General features: G+C 42.9%; 1 protein-coding gene across 1 annotated transcript in view; it reads left to right on the forward strand.

The window, feature by feature from the left end:
- Lrmda (leucine rich melanocyte differentiation associated) overlaps positions 1–15,323 on the forward strand; it is a 1,013,406-nt gene extending 998,083 nt beyond the window's left edge. The window contains exon 7 of the mRNA XM_051142900.1: positions 14,899–15,323. Coding sequence (XP_050998857.1) covers positions 14,899–14,978 — 80 coding nt within the window. The 3' untranslated portion in view covers positions 14,979–15,323. The remainder of the gene's footprint in view (positions 1–14,898) is intronic.
- The last annotated feature ends 7,023 nt before the right edge of the window (positions 15,324–22,346 follow it).

The following is a 22,346-nucleotide window of genomic DNA, read 5'->3' on the forward strand; positions in this document are numbered from 1 at the left end:
CAGGGAGGGGGATTGAATCAGGCTGTGAAGGGATTAAATAAATAAATAAATAAATAAATAAATAAATACATAAATACATAAATACATAAATTTGAAAGAAAAAAGAGAAAAGATTCAGTAGGTGCCATTCCTGTCCCGGAAAGATGGGGCTTCTGCTTTCACAGAACTTTCGAGTCAGGCCACTGTTCTTGTTAGCATCTGTGTCCTGGTGTTTCCTGGTCTCTTCCAGTGCAGCCAGCTGTATTTGTGTAGATGCACAATTTGGACTCTGAGGATTGTTTAAATTTAAAATCAGGAAAGAAAAAAAGTGAGCCAGTGAGTGGCACAGGCTGATTAAGTGCTGCCTGTATAAAGAAGTTTATCCTCTGCCATGTGTCTGTTGAAATCTTGAGAAACTCAAGGTGGAGAGGAGCGAGAACATTAAAATTTATGTCATATACCAAATGCGGCAACGTTGACAGGCAATCAACAACTGAGCGACTTTAGGTTCTGACTTAGCAGAATAAGGATGGCATGTTCACACACACACACAGCACATGTAACAGTGTACAAGAGGACATGCAGAGCACATGCTCAGAACCACTTAGTTACATGCAATGCGCATGTGTGTTTACCCACATATGCACATATTCACAAGAAGTAACTGCATTGTTACTGAAGTCTACAAGTCTTCTTCCATCTACCAGCTTGCACTATGCTGCTTTTATTTTGATGAAAAGCTAGCAGCACAAGGGAAGATCTCTTTATCAGAAAACACAGTAGAAAGAAAGAAAGAAAAGAAAAAAAAGCAGCATTCCCAAGACATTGTCATGTATTACTGGTTATTTTAGTGGTTAAGAGAATTATTTGAAAACAAAGAAACCTTTCACAAAGCCTCCAAAATACAAAAGATTTAATAACATTTACATCTGTGTATCAGCCGTGTCTGTAATGCACGTCATGAATAACACGTAAACCCGAGTAGAGACAGCACAGAAGTGCTCACACATCATTTAAAATCCAACCCACCCCATCGTCAGTGGAATCAAATACACAGCAGGAACAGTTCCAGTTCATACATACACACTATAGTCATTGGAAATGAAAACATATTAATTATGTTCCTTAAGGTTTATAGATACATAGCAAGATTCACTAAACTGGTCCAAATTCTCAGTTTAAATCTGTCCCAAAAGATCTCCCCTGAGCTGTTTTCTGGATTTTGAAGAAATTGCAGAACAGTCATTTGTGTATATTTGTCTTTTGTGTCACTGTTCAATTAAGTCTGCACTCAGTCTTGCCTTCATGCTATGCTGAAAATGGAGGAAAGTTAGCTTGTGAGGATGGATCCTTCTTATAAATGGAGGAGGAGGAGGAGGAGGAGGAGGAGGAGGAGGAGGAGGAGGAGGAGGAGAAGAAGAAGAAGAAGAAGAAGAAGAAGAAGAAGAAGAAGAAGAAAGAGAGAGACGAAGAAGGAAGAAGAAGAAAAGAAGAAGAAGAAGAAGAAGAAGAAGAAGAAGAAGAGAAGGAAGAAGAAGAAGAAGAAGAAGAAGAAAAGAAAGAAGTATTCTTTACTGGCTAATAATACCTAACTCCAGGGGGCAGGTGGAAGTCCACCCTGCAATGAGGTTCCGAGATCAGCTCATTTTGCTTCTGTATATTTTGAGGATTCTTCTTGGATTTCAAAATGCAGCAAATAGTTAGATTCTGTCAGCCTGTGGTCTGCCTCTGGACCAGCCTCTGCTTCATGATGGAGAAGTATGAGTTGAGAGAGATGATCTGGGAGTGTTTGGTGTTTGCTATTTACTCTCCAGATTGGTGCTTATTGTTTCTAGTAACTGGGAGGACATTCAAATATAAACATCCTAGATTAGCACTTTGCGCTCACTGGCTTTTGCTCTATTCTCTGCACACCTTCCCTCTTCTCTTCTGTTCACTGAATTTCTTTTATCTCAGGGCATTCCTCCATGGATGCTACCGCATGTAGAAAGAATTCCCTTCTGCATCCCATAGCACTATGAAGCTTCAGGTCTGTCACTGCAGCAGGAGGTCGATAGTCCTCTCTTTCTGTTCCTTATAGGCTCAGTTCCTACATAGCATTTCAGGGCAAGTGGGGTGTAGTTGCTAAATAATTTTGTCATTCTTGTTTTCAATGAGAAGTGCTTTTGTTGTTCCTGGTGTGTGTGTGTGTGTGTGTGTAGACATGGGTGGACCTGAGAGATGAGACTTTCACAGAATGGGAAGCTATAGCCATCGTGGGGGCATTTGCACATTTACGCATTTAGGTTTTAAATGTCGTGTTGCATGCTGGGCCTTTTAGACGCTTGGGATTATGTATAATAGATGACCTGCATTTACAGGGATGCGTGCTATACAGATGTAAATGTTATTATAGCTTTTATATTTTATGTTCTTGTTGAAAGATCATTTTGTCTTTGAGTAATACCACCATTCAATTCTTTTTTGGTGGTGGTGGAGGAGGGGTTATATTTAAAAGAGAATATGAAATGGATATTGCACATCATATATTTCTTAAAAGTAATTTGGAATTTTAGGGTCTGGGATTGGGGCTGACTGATACACTGCCGTGATGAGATATAACCCCTGGAAAATAACAGCACAGGCACAGGCCTGCATCTGCCCAACCTCATAATTCACTTTCACATCGGATTATGGATGTCTGCGTTCACTGAGTCTATCTTCCCTTTAGGTATTATTTCAGCCCTTTGAGATAATAAGGAAAGTTTAATTGCGTTGTTAATTGATTTTTTGCACAACATTATTACCTTGATTGATTGCGGAGTTGATGAAAATGTTAGACACAGGCAGTGTGAAGTCTCAGCCGGGCAAGGAGTGGGAGCCTTGTGGAGAATAGATAACCTTGATGTTAAGGGCTATATCCTTCAGATATGTCTTCTCTTGACATATTGATGGCCCACGAAAAGGGAAAAGCTGATTGTATGCAGAATGCAATCATTAAACCCACTTCAGCTCACTGTTGATTAATTTGTTTTTTCCTGAAGGATCTAGTTATAGGGAAGGCCTCACTTGTACCAACCACAGCCATTTCCTAGGCCCCAGATGGTTAACCCTCTAGGTGAAGAGAAGGAAGGAGGCTGCTGTGCCTGAGGGTAGAGGGAGGGAGGTGCCTGATGCTCACAAGCATCCTCATCCCCTGGGGCATGCTCTTTCACCTACCACAATGTGGTTTTCCTCCAGAATATCAATCTGTTAGTTCATGTGTCTACACCCAGAAACCCTTGGCTGGCATGACATGGTATATGACACGGCCACTATGGCTTGTTTAGCAAGGTTTGCTCTCCAGCATCCAGTGGTGTCTGTGGATGACACATGACAGGAGTTTTGTTATTTAAAATGTATACAAGCTTACTTCCATGACTGGGTATCACTGGTCTATCAGTATTTAGGTACAGACATGTGTCAGTCAGCTTTCTGTCACCATGACGAGATGCCTGAGACAACTGGCAAGGCCGATGGCTTGGGGCATTCTATCTGTAATCAGCTGGCCCTGTTGCTCTTGGCCCTGTGCTGAGCTGGTGTGCCTTGCAAGAGCTTGTAGCACAGGAAAGCATAGTTGGAGAGTGGATCAAAATAAATAAATTAAGAGGACAGGGTTCCTTTGCCTCCTCCCTCCAAGGCCATGCCTACAATGACCTTGGTGTATTAGTCAGGTTTTTGTTGTGGTAAGAAAATACCTGAGCAAAATAACCAAATGGAGAAAAAGGTTTCATTTGTTTCCTAGTTTTGGTCTGTTGTGGCAAGAACACAGTGGCAGAGAAGCTCATCTCCCAGTGCGCAGGAAGGTGAGGGAGGGAATTGCCAGTGCTTACAAATTTTGTCCCCCTTTCCTCCATCTGGGTTTCTCCATGTTGGTTCCATCATTTGAGATTAGTCAAGGCAGGTGTCTCCCTCATAATCTTCCCTAGGAAACCCCTCCCATGTTCTTCTCAGCCCCAGCAGTTGACAGTCAACAATCATAACTAGCTTCCTTCTACTAGGCCCTGCCAAGTCCCCATATCTAGGAATGAGTCTCTAACACATAGGCTCACAGAGGACATTTGTGATCCAAACCATAGCAAGGCAGACAGTAGTGACGATCTTGGGGCGGGGGGAGGTGTCACTAATATAGTTGCAATTAACTTCTCTCCCTACCTTGAATGAGTCTGTCCTGCTGTCACCATCACTACCATGTCTAGAACCATCTTCATTGTCCCCAAATGTAGAGTGATTGATAAACCCTGTCTTCCTCCTCTTTTTCATCCCACAGATCTATCACTGTTCAACCCCTGAGGCTTGGAATACTGGTTTCATGGGGGGGGGGGGCACTTGGCTTTGCAAACTCCAGAATGCAGTAATTCTAGAAAACCTGGGCCTTCTAGGGAAGGTAGACAGCTTCACCTGGAGCCCCTTCACTGCTGATGCTCTTTCACTTATGGAGCATTCTGACTTATTTTTCCCTTATCTTCCCTCTGTGGCTGCCCCCATTACTCATTTAAACCAATTCTTTAATTGCATAGCCTTGTTGGAGGCCTACCAAAAGTTACATCATCTTCCTGGGGTCATGTGGGCTTCAAGGGCAAGAAGGGAAATGGTTCAGGAGCACCCTTAGCTCTACCCCAGCACCACAGAACATCATGGTGACAGCCTAGCTTCTCCTGTCTGCCCCGCCTCCTCCATTACAAGTCTTTCTTCTCAGCTAACCACTGGCACTCAGGGAGTGTAATATCCACAGCCTTGGCCCTCAATTACCGTAATGGCTTATAATGAGATTTTGGCCAAGTAGCAGGTAGCTGGTTATTACTTCCTGCTCAGCATGGGCAATGTCTATGCTGTTAATTTGTGTTGCCGAATGTGCCTCAGAGCTGGGCGTCAAACTGTCAGAGCCAGATGTATTCTATTAGGCTACCCTGGACAATGGGCAATCTTTGTTTATTCACTGTGGATGAGTGCGAACATGCCACAGGGTGAGTCCTGACAAATTCAAGCCAAACAAGGAAAAGAGATAATGTCCTAGGCCATCAAGGTAGTACAGCCCAAAGACAGATAACACCTGGTACTACCTACTGTCATGAATGCTCTCTACCTGGGACTGCGCTATTGACAGGCCAAACAAAAAACAAAAAACAAAAACAAAAACAAAACAAAAACCCTTCTTAATCTTGCTGGGGAAACTGGTTAACTTCATTAAGTTCTAACGAGGCTAGCCCTGATGTAGCCATTTCTAATGTGCTTTGTATTTACTAGGTTTTCTTGTTGGCCAAGAATTAAGGTTCAGAAAGTTCCCAGCATTCTCATGAGCATCTGCATTCTCATGAGCATCCGTACACAGAGACACAAACATACATATGCATGTGTAAAGCAGGGTTAGGGTGGGCAGTTGGAGATATCTGAGAGTAGAATTTGTTAGTGCCCAAGTATTGTACTGTGTTTCTACAATAATAAACTTTTTGGATAAAAGAAAGAAAGAAAAGGAGAGAGAGAGAAACAGAGACAGAGAGGAGAGAGAGACAGAGACAGAGACAGACACACACAGAGAGACAGAGAGAGAGAGAGAGAGAGAGAGAGAGAGAGAGAGAGAGAGAGAGAGAGAACAGACAATGCAGATGTCTTCCAGTTTGATCAACTATCAACAGATTCTCTTTGTCTTTGGAGAAGGCAATTTTTACTCTCCGGGAACTAGAGGAAATTATGGTACCATCCACACAGAGACTGTTTGCCCGGATTCTAATGGAGGACACAGGCGGGCTGGGCTGATAAGCCCAAGAAAGAAGCCCTTTGCATACTTCTTCCAGGGCTTGCATTACACAAACTCAGTTGTTACCACATCTGACCAATTTTGTTTGAGAGTTTGATTCCTTTTGTCCCTTCCCTTTCCTTCCCCTTCCTTCCTTCCCTCTTTCTTTCTTCCCCTTCCTTCCTTCCCTCTTTCTTTCTTTCTAGCAACTTGTCTTTATTTTCAATAACCTGTTTGAGAAATTCCAGCCTGAGGAAGCACACAGAACTGTTGAGACAGCCCTGCCCCCACCTTGTGGTACTAGCCCTCTATAAGGACAGACCAGAACCCCAAATGTGAATGTCTTGTTGAAGGCAAGGCCAGCACCCCTGTTCATACTCCACAGGGGGACCTCACTGCTCAGGTGTGTTCATAGAAGGGCCTGGCAGTTTTGAGGAGGAGCAAAGACTATCTGGAAATTTGTTTTCCAGGTCCCTGCCCCATGCTCCATAAACATGTTTTACAATCTTGCCCCCAGTCTTACCCCCAGTTTCCTCTCCTTTTCTCCTCTTAATATAATCAGCCTGCCACTAAAATAAAACAAAAAAGGAGAAAGCTTCAATGTCAAAGTATTAAGCAACTTTTTTCATCTTCTTGCAGTGCTAGGATTTGAACTATGAGCCTGTTACTGGGCTAGACAAGAGTTCTACCCAGCTCTGGTTGGTCATCGCTTATCTTAGGTGCTGTTTGTTTTCTGCCTGTCCTAAGAAAAAGCAAATAGGTAAACTTCCTTTTACCAGAGTGCAATGCAGTAAGACCTTCAATTAACCAGATTCTTTATGCCTCTGGTTTTAAATATAAATAAAAATAAGGTTACTTATTTTACTAAAGAAAAGGGCAGGATGGGGAGGGGCTTTTAGGTTGTTCTAGAACATTTTTTCTTAAAGGTGATTTCCCCAGTATTACATGGCAATTTGACAAAATTAGCACATTTCTTGGTGCAAACTCAGACCCACTAAATGGGAAGTTTGGGGGGGGGGGGCAATTAATTCCCATGCAGGGAAAATCAGAAAGAACCAATGTTCTCAGGCCAGCATACCCAGCCCTTTGACATGTCAAATATATGGACTCAGGAGTATCCTCAGGCCATTTCACTCACTCCACAAATATGAACTAAGAAACAGGGAGACATCGCGGAGAGAAGTGAGCATGAGAACCCACGTTCCATCCATCTCTTAGGACCAGCATGACAAAGCCAGGCATGCTGCTATGTGACCCCAGCCACTCACCGTAGCCTACAGGGCTATGCGGCAGGAAACGGCATTTTACATTAGAATCTGTAGACCAGCAAAAGCTTGTCTCAAAAGAAGAATAATTGAATAGTGACAAATGAAGTTGCCCTCTGACTTCCACCAGGCTACACCAGGCCTAGGCTGCATGGTACAGGTGGGGAGCTGCTGTCTCAACCCCTTTGGAGTTCATGTAGAGAAAAGATGCTATGATCCTGAGTAGCGTTCATTTGCCCACTCCCGTCTCAACACCCCAGATACACTTCCTAATTGTGTCATCCTCACAGTAAACAAATCACTCAACTGCAGTCACTCCTGGCACAGCTAGCGAGACTATTGTTCTATGGGTGAGAGAAAACTCAAAAGTTTCTGCTTAATCATGAGTTAATGATCTAACTAATTAACTGGGCCAACCTTCTCACTGTGGCTGGTTAGTCACATGACTGCTGCTGTATTGAGGGACTGCCTGGAAGGTAGGCGAGAGTCCTGGAATGTTCAATAAGAGCCTCAGCTACACCCTGCACTGTGTTGCTTTCAGGACCCAGAACCCAGAGCCTGGTCTTTGTTTGTCATCTTCTTGTGTTTAAGAACAGGTTAGGCTTCACATCTATGGAAGCTGCAAATACAGATGCCTCTTAGCACTGTTTTCAGTAGGAGCGATGACTCTGGACCAGATAACCTGAGGAGGGAAGAGTAGTTGGATTTTAAGCAAGAAAGACCCACCCTTAAAACAGAAGCAGCCGTGATTTCTGTGTATTGACCTGATGGTCACTTCAGTCAGAAAATAAAAGTAAAAAGATAACTCTGAGACAAGGACGACTCCATGCTGAGGGAGCCATTTTTCTTTGAGGATGTCCACGGTGCAAGCATTTTTGGTTTTCTTTCTCTAAAAAGGAATCTGTCTTTATTAGTTTGCATGCTTCTTTACATTTATGCAGGTGATATTAAAAAAAAAAAAAAAAAAAAAAAAAAAAAAAAAAAAAAACAAACCTTGAGCTAAGATTAATTATAGCTGGTAAGGAAAATCAGTCCCTGAAATGGAGGCAGAAGGAACCTCAAAGTGTCAGAGGGAGGGGGCCTTTGGTATCCTCAGCCCTGGATAGCCTTCAGCCCAGATTGGGTAAACATGACATATCGATCATTACAGAACGTGTAATTGGTGACCACAAGCACAGTGTGGCTGTAATGGCCTTCCCTGAATAGTTGCCCTTATTTATTTAAAGAAAGCCGTGGCTGTTTCCTAACTGCATGCTGCCCTCTAGTGGCCACAATTCTGACTTCCAAAGATGAAGTGGAAAAGTAAATGCAGAGAGAGTGGGAATGGTGGAGGGGGTGGCCTCTGTCTCCGTCTCCTCCTCCCTCCCCCACATCCCCCACATCCCCTTCCTCTCTCCCTCTCTCCTCCCTTCTGTCTGAACGATTTCTGAGTTCTCTTGAAACAGAAGCATGAAGTGTTCCCACTTGACCACTGTTCATTTTGAAATGCATCACACTTGATTTGCATCCCCTATCAGCATGCAATTTGGAATCCAACCCTTCTTAGATCCCTTATGCCCCACCTTGCCTTGCTGGCTCCGCAGCTCCTGTTTCCCTCCATGAAAAAGCAGCGAAAGATGAGCCTAAGTCCTGCTGGTGGTGATCTTTGAAGTTCTCAGGAGGCCCGGAGCGCCTGTGAACAAGATTGAACAAATAAATAATACATTCGAAAAATAAGCTATAAAAGCAAAACTTCCTCTCCTGCCTGAAAAAGATCGATATATGGTTATTGTCACCTTAGGGAGACCAATCAGAACCTCATTTTCCTGCTCTGGAAGTGAAGGACTTCCCTTAAAATGAGCGCCCTTAAGTCCTGTACCAGCTGGCGACTCCTCTGATATAGCAGCGAAGGAAATACTTTCAAAGGGAAATTTAGTATTCTGTGTCTTACTAGGGAGCTCAGCAAAGGACAAAGCCATGCTTAGAGCTGGACATGCGTAAAACTGCTCTTTGAGCCATGGCGAGGAGGGATGATCTCTGACCCCATTTTTTTTTTTTTTTTTTTTAAACTTGGGATAAAACAGAGACCTGAGAATGAAAAACAAAAACAAACACACATAACCCTTGGATCAGTAAGATGTATAAAGAAGAGAGAGAGGACTTGCTTGAGCATTGATATAGGGAAACTAACTTTAGTCTCTCATTTGTATTATCTCACGGTTTGACAGAAATGTGTGTGTGGAGGTGAGGGGTAAACAGGACTGGTGAGGTTCAAAGCCAGGAAGGAATGAGTGTTCATTGTCCCCTCGCTCTTCCAGGGTGGGCTTACTCAGATGCAAATGAAATTGTAAGCACTCAACCTGTGAGCAAAGGCCCAGGGGGCTCCTCCTCACCGTAACTCTTGACAGAGACAGGTTAGTAGCATCTTTCACCTGGCCATGACATCCAGGGCCTCCAGGTGGGAGAGCAGGGGCTCAAAGGGCAAGGACTTCTAAGATGTGTATACACAGAGGAGAGAACTCACCTTGCTGTGGGGGAAAAAGTGTGTGTTTCCCCTCTTGACCCTCCCCTTCCTAACTCCTTTTCTTCCTGAAATGACAAGATTCATTTCAACTGCCCTGGGAGCCCAAAGTGTATTTTCCACAGACTCTGCTTTATCACGTGTCAGCCTGTAGGCTCACTCTTACCCCAAGCTGTCCAGCCTCCCTGGCGTGCAGGCAAGCATCCTGCCCATCCCAGCCACCTCACTAGTTACATCCTTTCCTGCTGGCGCTGTGCTTTCTTCAGGTACAGGGTAAGGCCTGACATGGCCCACCATCTGGCTGAGCAGGCTCCATAATCTAGACTCTCGAGGGATAGTTCTGAGCTTCCCCTAAGGCCATCTCGCAAGGGTTTGAGCACAGAGGCCAAGCATGCACCCCTCTGTCAGGTTAATCTGAGAGGCTCTTGGTCTTCTTGCTAATCTTTGAGTTCCCGACCATATTGTGAGATCTGACTTTGTGTTCACGGTGTTTACAGAAAGCAGCTGGTCATGACTCCATAACTTGAATCTTTTTTTCTATCTGGAATGTTCACAATCAGGCTCCAGGTGCTAAGAGACGAATAAAAGCTGCCCTTTAATTTATGATAAGCATTGCCATAGACATAATCAGATGGAGTGAGAACCAACAGCGACTGAACCTTGAATCTCACATGATTTATCATACATAAACACACTGACCCAAGATTTACATCCCAAGATCTTGAAAGCCGCACAAATTCACAGGGTGGAATTAACCTTGGTGGAAATAATGAAAAATAAAATGAAATCAGCCAGAAATAAACATGGTAAAGTATGTTGAGACACTCTCAGGCAGTTCAGGCTCTCCTGTTGTAACTCAGCAACCCAGTTTTGCTGGAGGAAATGGGGCTGTCCTCCAGCTAGGTGACGCAGAAGAGTCTAGATGCTAAGAGTTTGAAAAAGCTGGTGGAGGAATATTACACGGGAAAGAAGTAATCCCATTCGGGAAATAGGAAGGGAAATATTAAGAACAGAAGAGATGTGACTTGGCGTCTAAGAAGCAAGTAGGGAACTTGCTGCTCATAATTAGCGCTTTCTCAAAGACAAATCACTGGGCAAGTTTACATGTGTTAGTCCATGTAAGTCAGAGGCCAAAATAGCAGCATTCAGTGTCTGCTCAACACAGTGGGCAGGGTTCGTAGGCATGGTCTCTTGCCTCTCAAGAGCTTGTTTGTCCAATGCTGAAGGTGGGTCCTGCAGTCAAGCACAAAGACAGTGTGCAGTGCGTCCTCCTCAGCCATGGTGCCTTCATTTACAAATGGGGAAAGCAGAGGGTAAGGCTCCAGTACACACGGTCAGAAGAAATTAAGGAAAGCTAGGAGGAATAGAAAGGCAGGATTGGATCTGTACAGGACTTGCAGAGGGGTATGCCAGCACCCCCTTTTTCTAGACAGCAAAGATTACCTCATCCCCTGGCTCTGTCTCTAGAATGATCCCTGTCACCACAGCATCCATCCAAAAAAGGGGGGGTTATTTCCCACCCACTAGGCAACCCTAAGGTTATAACTTAACCAGCATAACCAGAACATCCACTGCAGAGGATGGGAACATTGAAAAGATAAAGGACCTCTTTAAAACGGAATTTTTTTCCACACACATTTTTTTCATAATTATAGCTTTAAAAGCTTATGGTGATGGGAAAACTGGCTACTTAAGAAAAATTAGGAGTCTCATCTGGCAGGAGAGGATTCCCCTGGGGATGGTGCATTGTCATTTTTCAGAGCCCCCAAAAGAAGCCCCTGCACCGACATGTGCACATTGGCCTGATGTATGGCTGCCCTGACTCACTCACCGTGGCCAGAGCCTCATGTTTTAATTAAAAACACTCTGCATGCCATTAAATATGCTGTCTCCCTCCATTTCTGCAAGCATAGAGTCTGAGGAAATACAAAGAAGAGAATCTACTGCAGATGTGTCAGAGGCCACGGCCTACAGAGTCACCACCACCAAGTCCCAAATCCCAGCCCCAGAGAACCTCCCTGTGAAAATATCAAGTGCCAACAAATGGCCCCTGTCCACAGCTTTCACGGCCTAGGACAGTTGCTATAGTTGAGGAGGAAGGTTGGAGTGGAGGCAGGAGCTACCCACACAGTCACTATGACTTGACAAATGACTTCTGGCCACATGTAGGGTTATATCAGCCTGGTCCTTTTCTACCCCGACCCCCACCCCCACTTCTTAATGTCTATCTTTTTTTAACTACAAAAGTCAAACATTTTGTATAGTCACACTGCCACTGTGAGCTCCGATAGAGAGTACATGAGAGGCAAGGCTAGCTTAATTTAAGCTCTGTATATGACTCTAATATAAAAGTATCAGCTTGTTTTACCAGTCTCTAGCCAGAGCACCCTCGTCCCGAAGCTATCTTCAGCAGCTAGGATTTATCTGGGGTTTCCAGGCCACCCCTGAGTGCCTTAGGTGGTCTGTAGCCCCTGACCCCATGGTTCTCTCAGACCAGGGCTGTCAGGAGTTTTGTGGACATGGCAAGGTTTGGAATAACTGGTAGAAGAAATGATATTTCGGGAGCAGAGAAGACCCGTATGTTAAGGAGTGATGTCAGCTTGTGTTAGAGTCCCAGACAGTGCTCGGGTGTCCTTGGCATAATATGGCGCTGGTATCTCTGTCGTCATCTCTGTTTTCTGTCACCATGCACAATCCTGGGCCTGTCTCCAGTCCCGACAGTGTCTTTTCAGATCAGGTTAGTGCCAACCCAGAGACCAAGTCGGCTTCCCAGCACACAGCCCCTTTGTTTGAAGTCTGCCCTTTTGTCATTAATGCACTCAATGTCTATTTAAACCTGACAGTGAGTGCAGTATCTGTTTTCCCATCAGGAGATCATTGACAATATTAATAACTCACGTCCTTGCTTCATTTTCCAAGCGCTGACACCTAGCCACAGTCTCCTGCATTCATCAAACAGCCCTCTCTTGCTAGGATGTCTGTAAACAGTCTTGCTCCCAGGCCCGAAGAAACAGGGCAGGCCTTAAAAAGGATTTTTATCAATGCCAACCAGAGAAGATGGTATGAGCATGGCTCAGAATTTGAGGGAGGTAAAATGACAGCCCAGCCTATAGGCCACCAAGGTCTGGCATTGGTGACGATGTTAGCACAACTCTGGGCACCACAAAATATAGTAAAGGAAACAGCTCCAAGCCAATTGCTGAAAGAATGGGTCACAAGAAAGAGCTGAGTGAGGTTTCACACAAGCTCAGCATTTCCAGGCACTGGACCAATCCTGAAAACCAGAACCTGGGGACTAGGGCATGGAGGGGCAGGAAAGCCACATTAAGCAGGAAGAATGACCCACGATAAAGCTGCCCATGGCAACACAGCAAGAACAGAGCCAGGTCCCAAATGATGTCACCCTGTCCCTCTTCCAACTCTGAGAGTTCCTGGGACCGCAGAACTTTCAGGTTTGCCTCTGACTATCCGGAGCAGGCCATGTCTATACCACCTTCAAAAGTTTCTACAAGTTATTTTAATCTTTATTTAATAACAAAGCTTAGGGGATGGGGAGGTGGATTGGAAAATCATTTGCCATACAAGCATGAGGGTATGAGTTTCATGCCCAGTGCCCATTGAAATAGCCAGCACACAGCTGTCTACAGATGTGTTCTCAAAGATGGGGCCAAGTGGAAGGAACCTGGGAGCTTGTTGGCCAGTCTAGCCAAACCCATGTGCTCAAGGCCAATAAGAGATGAACTGAGAGAGAGAGAGAGAGAGAGAGAGAGAGAGAGAGAGAGAGAGAGAGAGCGCAATTGACAAAGAGATGAAGATAACTGACATCAACTGTGGCCTCCCTGGACACACAAACGTACACACACCCAAGACATATGAAGAAGAGTGTGTGCTGACACCATGCTACCAAACTGGTGAAATAATAGTGATCCTCACAGGCAGGTTCATGGCTCACAGGTTAGACTTTCATAGATATTTCTTTTGTTTGTCTTCTGGGTACTTCAGAGATCTAAATCCCATTTGTACTCAGACAGCTATGTGCAAGAGAATTTTAAGTTAGTTCTTCTAAAATTGGAAAGAACAAGAAGACAAACAGAAGTTAAAAATATTTTCTTGGGAAAATACTTTTTTCTTAATAATCTTAAGAGAGTTTTCACGGTAGCCAGTGTCTTCTGGGTATTTCTTCTGCAGAAATGAGTATTAAATGCGGACACGTCTGCATTACAGGCAAGTACTAGTCCTCCAAATTGCATTCCTAGCCCTTGATCGTTTTAAACAGAGTCTCACTATGAAGGCAAAGTTTGGCTTGAACCCACCATCCTTCCACTCCAACCACCCAAGTGCTAAGATGGCCAGCACACCCCTCCCGGCAGAACTTCTGTGGTATTTATAACACATCAGGACTAGAACACTCTACTTCTAATGGAGTGTTTCATAGTAAAGTGTCCCACAACTTCCAGAAAGGACCAGAAAGTTTCATAAGAAACTCGAAATTACATATGAAGTCAAACTGAGGAAGAAAACCAAGTACATTTTCACATGAGGGATGAATTGGGGGGATGGGTGGCCTGGAAATATCGGGGGGTGGTTGGGGGGGGGTGCCTGGAAGTGTGTGGGGGGGTGGTTGGGGGGGTGCCTGGAAGTGTGGGGGGGTGGTTGGGGGGGTGCCTGGAAGTGTGTGGGGGGGTGGTTGGGGGGTGCCTGGAAGTGTGGGGGGGTGGTTGGGGGGGGTGCCTGGAAGTGTGGGGGGGTGGTTAGGGGGGTGCCTGGAAGTGTGGGGGGGGGGTTGGGGGGTGCCTGGAAGTGTGTGGGGGAGTGGTTGGGGGGGGCCTGGAAGTGTGGGGGGGTGGGTCAGTGTCAATGGCACTTATTACTTTCCATATGGTCTTCAATCAGCACAGCCTCTCTTCCTTAATCACCCAGCGTGGGATTGAAGCCCCCCAGGATTTGGAAAATTCTCTTCTCAAAGTCAACAATATTGATTTCCAATAAAGAACTTCAAAATAGTCACATTCTGTGAAGATTATCCTCCAGCCTTCACTTGGGCTAGATTCATCTGATTTAAACTTAATTTTCCATTCTTAGAAACTAGACTAAGGAAATCTAGGGAGGAGCGGGTCGTGCTATATTTTGGAGGAACTGTTTGTCAAATTAGAAAAGTTCTAATTATATCAGGAAATCACACATAAAGCTGTTATTCCTAGGAAGCTATACTTAGTAGTGACATTTCACCGCAAGGTCACCTCTAAGGACAAGAAGGCACAGTCTTTGTCATCTGAGGCTTAATCGGTTTCCTACCTCCCATCAGATTAGTGATCATAGGGCGTGCCTGCATAATATCAGCTGGATTTCTGAAGCAGATGAATTGTGCCACCAGTAATGATGTCTCTTTCTATTAACAGGTGTCCTGGCGAGAGGCCGCTACTTTTACTACGGAAGAAACTCAGAGGGTAACAGGTTCATCCGAGACGACCAGCTCTGAAGCTAAATTCTACATGTCTTAGCCAGTTTCATGATAATAAAATGGAAGAGCAAGAAAACCCACGGGCCAAGTTGTGTCTCAATAAGAAATCTGACTCCTGCTTTCAGTACCTTGTGCTGACTTTGCCCGGCCTGTCACCATCATCTAGCTGCCTTAGACTGAGTGGTCACAGAGAGATTGACATGACTGCCCTTAAGCAGGTCTCATCCACCAGGGTGACAGACAGCAGCGGCGCAGCACCAGGGCTGACAGCATGAACGTCATGATAGATTGCCTGGTCTCTCCACTGCTCACAGGGGAACAGGGGTCACACCTGGGGCCTCCTTGGGCTTGCTCAGTGGCTGCAGTATAGTGAGAAAGGCTCTCCTGGCCTTGCCTCCTGGGCTTTAGGCTTATTTTGAGTGGTGTAATCACTGCTACAGAGAAAGGGCACATTATATTAACCAACTTATAAGCATTGTCTTTTATCATTGGCAATGCATTTCCATCCGTAATTGTCCAGCAGACACAACCTTTCAACCAAGTCATATATTTAGATGTGGCTTCATAAGACAATTCTTGAATTTCTCCAAGTCCCTGACTACTAAAGCATTTTGGTTCAAAATCTCCTTAGCCCAAACACATCTCAGCGTAAGCCATTGCTCCCAACAGCACGGTTTGGCCACACCAGAGGTTCTCATTTTTTTACTGTACACTTTCCACTATGCCTATGGCCGTATTTACCCTACAGGCTGCCTTGTCCCTTTGGGTGCTAATTAAATATAGTGAGATAATGAAAGTCAGTGTGATGGGCCAGGAGCTTAGAAAACAAATGGAAGATTGTAGAAAACACTCATCAGACCAAACAGGTTTGGTAGAGCACACACCTTTAAGGTTTCCAGGTTCTCTTAGAACCTTTCAGAAGTCAGATGCGTAGCTGCTGAGATGTGCCTAGTTCTTTCTGCCTCATCAGTTATGTGCTACAACTGATATCACAGAGAAAACCAGCACAACCATGCCAGCAAATAGCTATCATTTTGTTTACAATCGTCAGGGTCGAGCCACTCTCACAGGTATCTGAAAGACTTCTTTCCCTTGGCACAATGATGTTCACCCTTTCTTCTCGTGTTCATGCTGTGTGTTTATTTCCCTGGGGCCCCCTAGCTAGGACAGCAAAGCTTGAAAGAGAATTCTTCCAAGTTATGGATGGCAAGAGCGTTGCTAGTGAGTGGAAAGCCAGTCACTGGGCACTCAGACCCCCTGAGCTGCTGGAGAAGGACCCTTCTTCCCCGGATCTAGTCCATTTTACACAGACTCTGCTGTACAGAGTCAGCACAGCCTTGGCGTAACTCATATGCAGGCTGGCAGGAGTCCCACACGGAGGTTACACAACGGCCATTCATCAGCTGTTGGGAGCAGCTGATGTTAAAAATCCTTGAGACCATTAATAACTAGAGATTATGCAATCCACTCCTAATCAGGGTTGAGTAGCTTCTCTCTGTTTGATCGCAGCAGCACTAAGAGCTGATGGTTTACATTAGCATCCTCGGGTCCCACCTTGCCTCTTTGTTTAGAGGCATCAGAACCTTTGGTCCACTGCACAAAGGGAAGCAAGGCTCTGTGCAAGGGCAGTGAGACGCGTCTGATGTCACATCCAATCTAACAGCACATGCATCCCTGTCTTCATAAAAGGCTTTAACCCTGCCTCAAACAATAAAAAAGTACTTGCGGACTGACCACAGAATTTTTCCATCTTTATTTTTCTTACTTGTTTACTTTTCTTAATGTCAGAACCATTTGTATCATGCGCAGGAATGTCTCCCTCAATGTGAGTTTTGGAGACTTGGAAAAAAAAAATTGCAGTGAGTGATTGACCATGCTGTTTCCCTCTCTTTGGATTGTTTGTTTTCTTCCAGAACGGTGTAATAACTTCAATTAAGATTAGCTTTAATTATAACTTGCGTAAAGGCCATCATGGCAGTATATTCATCTTACTGATGGAATTATAGTGAGTTTTGTTTCTCTTAAGTAGAAATAATGATAATGAATTATTGTTGGGTTGTTTACAATTCCACTGTCTGTTGAGCAAGATCTGCCCTTCTAGAACTGGACTCTGGTCTGAACTGGCGGGGGAGGAAACCCTGAGTCTTGTTTATCTAAAATCTGCAGGAATTTCCCAAACCTTGTTTACAAAGTAGGAAATCACAGGGCAATAAATCCATCTGAAGCGCAGACATGTCTCCTCCTCCCCTTTGTACCTGTTTGTCTCCCTTTCCCTGGGCTGCACACACAGCCTGCTCTTCGGGGAGCAGTCCCAGACAGCCATATTTCCCCTTCTCAGGACCATGGTCTGAGTCCAGAGAACTGGGCGATGCACAGAATTCTAGAGCTCCCTGTTGCTTCAGCGAAGTCAGGGAGACTATCTTTTTCCTAAGTAATGTGATTTTATAGAACAATTTGTTCCTCAGGGAGTAATGCTGTAGATTGTGGGAAATCCTATTAAAAGCACTATTGAAATCATTTGCCTTTACCTTTACCAGCCTTGCTCATAAACCCTCCATCTGTCTGTTGCTTTAAATAGAAGCACATTACACAAGATTATCACTCGATCAGGCTGCACATCTCCATGTTGTGTGTTTTCACATATTCATGTGTAGTAAGGAATAAAAGAAAGCAAACTACAGATTGAATGAAAGTGTGTGTGTGTGTGTGTGTGTGTGTGTGTGTGTGTGTGTTTCTTACCAAGCTGTGTCTTCACCACTTCAAGAGAAACCATCTTTCTTGCTCTTTCTAAAAAAAATAGCCTGAATGTCTTTCTCTTTTTTCTTAATATGTTGAATAAAAACAATCCATGGGGCTCTTTTTTTCATAGCCACAACACGACTCAGAACTTGCTATGTTGAAGGGAAATCTATGTCAGGTATGTGTCACTGTCTAGGGAAGATGCTACAGGGCTCGCTGTGACTCTTCTTTGTTGCCCATCTGGTGCAGTTCATCCAAAGTGACCTTCACTCCCTGCTTACTTCAGCTGTGTTTCCAAGAAGTCTCCTTCACTGGAGAAGGATGTTACCATTACTTGACTCAAATGTCTCTACTTTGTTTAGATACAGTATTGTAATCTATCCTGAATATGAGAGGATAAGGAGACCAGAAAAGGACCAAGCACACCAGTTACTTGTTCGTGTGACAGCCAGATGATTGAATTTTGGTTTAATACCCCATGTCACCTCTGTTGCATCTGCCACTGTGTTACTTTTTTACATTTTTAATTGTATTTTTATTTAGTGTGTGTGTGCACATGTGTGACTGCATGCCACTGTTGATGAGTGGAACTCAGAGGACAAGTTGCAGGAATCAGTTCTGTCCTCCCCTGACGTGGTCCTGAAGAGGAACTTAAAGTGTCGTGTTTGTGGCTGGCAGCTAGCTACTCCCACTGAGCTACTCTCCAAAAGCACTGTCTCTCTACAGGTTTATCTGAAATTTCCTGGTATTGGAGGTGCTCCATTTGGTAATAACAACATAAATACCAGTTGCTTACGCTATAGTAGAGCAGTAATAAACCGTGTCCTTTCTAAACATTAACATATTAGCATGTGAACATGCTAATATGCATGGGAGGAGAGCAGGATGTGACCCAGAGATAAACCAACTCCCGACAAGGGGGTTACGCTAGGAAAGAGGGGTGATTTCTGATATGGAGTATGTATTATGGAAAGGTAGCAGAACAAGGTTGATATTGACTGACAATAAATAGGATTATGCCAAGGCCGAGCATGGAAACAGTTCAGATGTGGAATCTTCGTGGATAAGGGAGGGTTAGAAACTGAAAATAACAGTGGAAGAAAAGACAATTTTCTGCCAACCCAAAGATGGACGGCTATTTCTCTGCAAAACAAAGCCATTTTTGATACCACTGGATGCCACTGGGTACACAGACCAAGATTCACACCTGGACCAATGAAGCAGTGTGGAGCGATGGATTGGTGGTGCCCAGGGGACACCGGGCGACTCCAGCATGTGTCTAGCAGACCACAGACCCCACCATCCTAAGGTAGGAAGTGAAGGAAAAGATAACGTTTGGGCAGGAAATTGAGAGGAAAGCCTTATATTATTGTGAGTCCTCATAAACTCATTAAGTTCAGAACGAGGTGGATATCTAGATGAAGAGATCACAAAGATGAAGATAGTTATGAAAACAGATGAAGACTTCTATGTGGGGCAAAGATACTGACAACAGCTTTGACTACCTCTTTGTCCCAGGAGGGAAAATTATCTCATGGGCAATACAGACAACATTTAAGTTCATATTTGGATAAGTGAAATTAACATGCAGAATACCCTAGAAAGTATTTCTTGTCAGATCAGTTAGTCAATGTAGCCAGCAATTTTTTTGTGAAGTATGGAGGGCCCACAATCACCCCTATTATAAGGAATCCAGTGACCTCTTTCAGCCTCCACATGGGATGCACATAAATTCATACTTATTTACATATACATAAAGGTAAATAAATATTTTTTAAAATAGGAATAGGTTTGGATGTTTTTAAAGATTACTTTTTAGACACTAAAATTTCAATTCAGGTGCTTGTAATGAGAGAAGTGACACCCTACTTGTGGGCTAAGTGTAGCCTATAGATTATTCCAGGCATGGAGTATCAGGATAGGGAAGAATGAATATACATTATTTATTTACACGGATTGTACTTACTATGTCATAATTTAAAATAATACAACTTACTTTTGATTCAATTTAAAGCCAGATAAAAAATGGATTTAACATGTAGGTATACTTTTAATGCTATTATTTAACTTAATGGGGCATTTTTTCCTGGGGAAAAAAAATAGCTCACTGACATTTATCACATAAGAAAATTTGTTTTTTAAGATTATGACAATAATGGAAACAGTTTTTCTGCAATGTACTATAATTTAATTAGGAGAAAACATAGACAACATAGAGTCTTTTAAAATGTTTACTTACTGCCTTGTCAGAAAGAAACAAAAAGTTATCAAATCCTCATAAGTGAGAGGAAGGGGAGGAGGGAGACAGAGAGAAGGGAAGAGAGAAGATGTTACAAGATTTGCACTACTGACACTCATGAATAAGGTATATCCTGGACTCCAAATACATTTTTACTTTTTGTTGTTACCACATTGCATAGCAACACACACACGCACACACACATGCACACGCACACACACACACACACACACACACACACACACACTTCATACTCAACAAGTTCATATATTCGGGGGTTTTTACCTCAGCATTGATGATATGAATTTTACTGCTTTCTCAGACCCCATTGCCATGTTGTCCTGATGTTTCTGTTTTCTTCCTTTTAGACTTTAAGTCTAATTTGAACGTGCTCAATGACTGCTGGACTGCAACAGAGCTTTTCTGTTTCAACAAAAAGGTGGCTTTACTGCCCCACGTTTCATAACAGAGTATCCACATTTCTACATCGATTCCCAATATCCACCTTTCCCTGTTGATGTGCAAAGTTTACATGTGACAAAGTAGGTTTAACCACGGCTTAGAAATGTATCTTCATGAAATAGAGTTGCAGCTCAACTTGGGGGCAAGGCTTTATAGAGTTACATCTATGAATATTTGAATGTATAATTTATATATATTGGGTTATCATATGCCAAAATGGTTTTAAAAATCATTTGCCTTAGTTTGGCCTGTAGACCATTTTAGTGGGCGGTATTATTGCAGGCCTCCTTCATCCAGCTCATTCATATATACTTACATATCATAAGTAGCTTCCACTGTAACTATTTTATGTTACCAACATTTAGTCAAGCACCACATCTGGAAGTCTTATTAAAATACAGTGATGAAGAAATGCTGACAGCCACCATAATTGCTTCTAGGACAATACTAAAAACACCTTTAATGACATATACTTAACCACTACTTCCATCTTGCAGATTTTCCTTTCTGGCTTTGAAACATCCTTGAAAACTATGATAATCTCTTTCTGTAGAAGTGTACTGAACTCACTCCTTACGTATTTATTGGGCCACTATGAGGAAATGTTTGCTGCCATGGGAATTTCTGATGCTGCATCTCACCCAGCACTTGCGTATAGCACATCTACCTGAGCACATCTACCTGAGCAACTTGAGCAGCCAGTTCCTCACATGGCTCAGGAATTAGAATGGGCTCTCTGACAATTCCATTACATATGGAACCAGAGCTATTGATTGGAGTCAAAACACATTATACACTTGTTGTACGCAGTTAGAACCAAGGCCAATTCAGTCAACCAAATTGATATTGTAAGATATATCTTCAGGAGAAATTAATTTGCTATTTAAATAATGAAAATAATGGTAAAGACTGTGCAAATCTAAATACAGGAACACAGAAAACAATATATATATATATATATATATATATATATATATATATATATATATATAAAAGATACCAATGAAATGGTCAATGAATAACTAAAAAAATTAAAGGACTATGATTCAATGTAACTCATACACAATTCAAGATATAAACAAGAAATTCCACAAGGTTGGAAAAATCAAACACAATCCTTAGAAATGAACTCAGTCAGATTAAAAAAAAAAAGAGTATATACAGTTGCAAACCTCAATAATAGAGTAGACCAAGCAGAAAAACTTTTATTTGAAACATCTCAATAAGAAAATTAAAAAAAAAAAATCACCCTCTGAGATGTGTGGGGTACCATTAAGCAACAAATACTAAAATTTCATGAATTTTATTTGAATGGAAAGGGAAGGGAAAATCAGAAAACATATTCAATAAAATATGACCTGAAAACTGTGGGACAACTAGACTGGGTACAGAAGTTCCATAGAACACTGAATAGACACAAACATACAATATAGCCAGAGTCTCTAAAGTCCAAGACAAAGAGAAGGGTATAAAGACAAAATAAATAAAGTGTGCCTAGTCATATTTAAACTAATGTTCAATAGACTAACAATAGATTACTTAGTAAAAAGTTTACAGGTCATAATAAAATGATTTCACTTAACCCAACCAAAACTAAAGAAATTGATCACCATCACATCAGCTTATAAAAGTATCTTAAGGAAACTCTATATCTAGAAACAAAAGTAAGCTATAATCCTGAAAACTTGCAAGACACACAGAAATAAAAGAAAAAGTATCCTTTGTCAACACAGCAAATCTTTATAATACAAAGACGAACAACAAAGGGACAAATAATATTCAAAACAAACAAGAAAAGTAACACAATTTAGGAATAAAAATTTTAATATCAATAGTAACCTTGACTGCAAATGGATTAAATTTTCCAGTTAAAGATGTAGACCGGCTTAACTGATTGAAAGACACAACCCAATAATATGCTGTCTACAAGAAACTTATTTCAGGTA

This window comes from Acomys russatus, chromosome 3 (genome assembly GCF_903995435.1).
Source record: "Acomys russatus chromosome 3, mAcoRus1.1, whole genome shotgun sequence".
Classification (NCBI taxonomy): domain Eukaryota; kingdom Metazoa; phylum Chordata; class Mammalia; order Rodentia; family Muridae; genus Acomys; species Acomys russatus.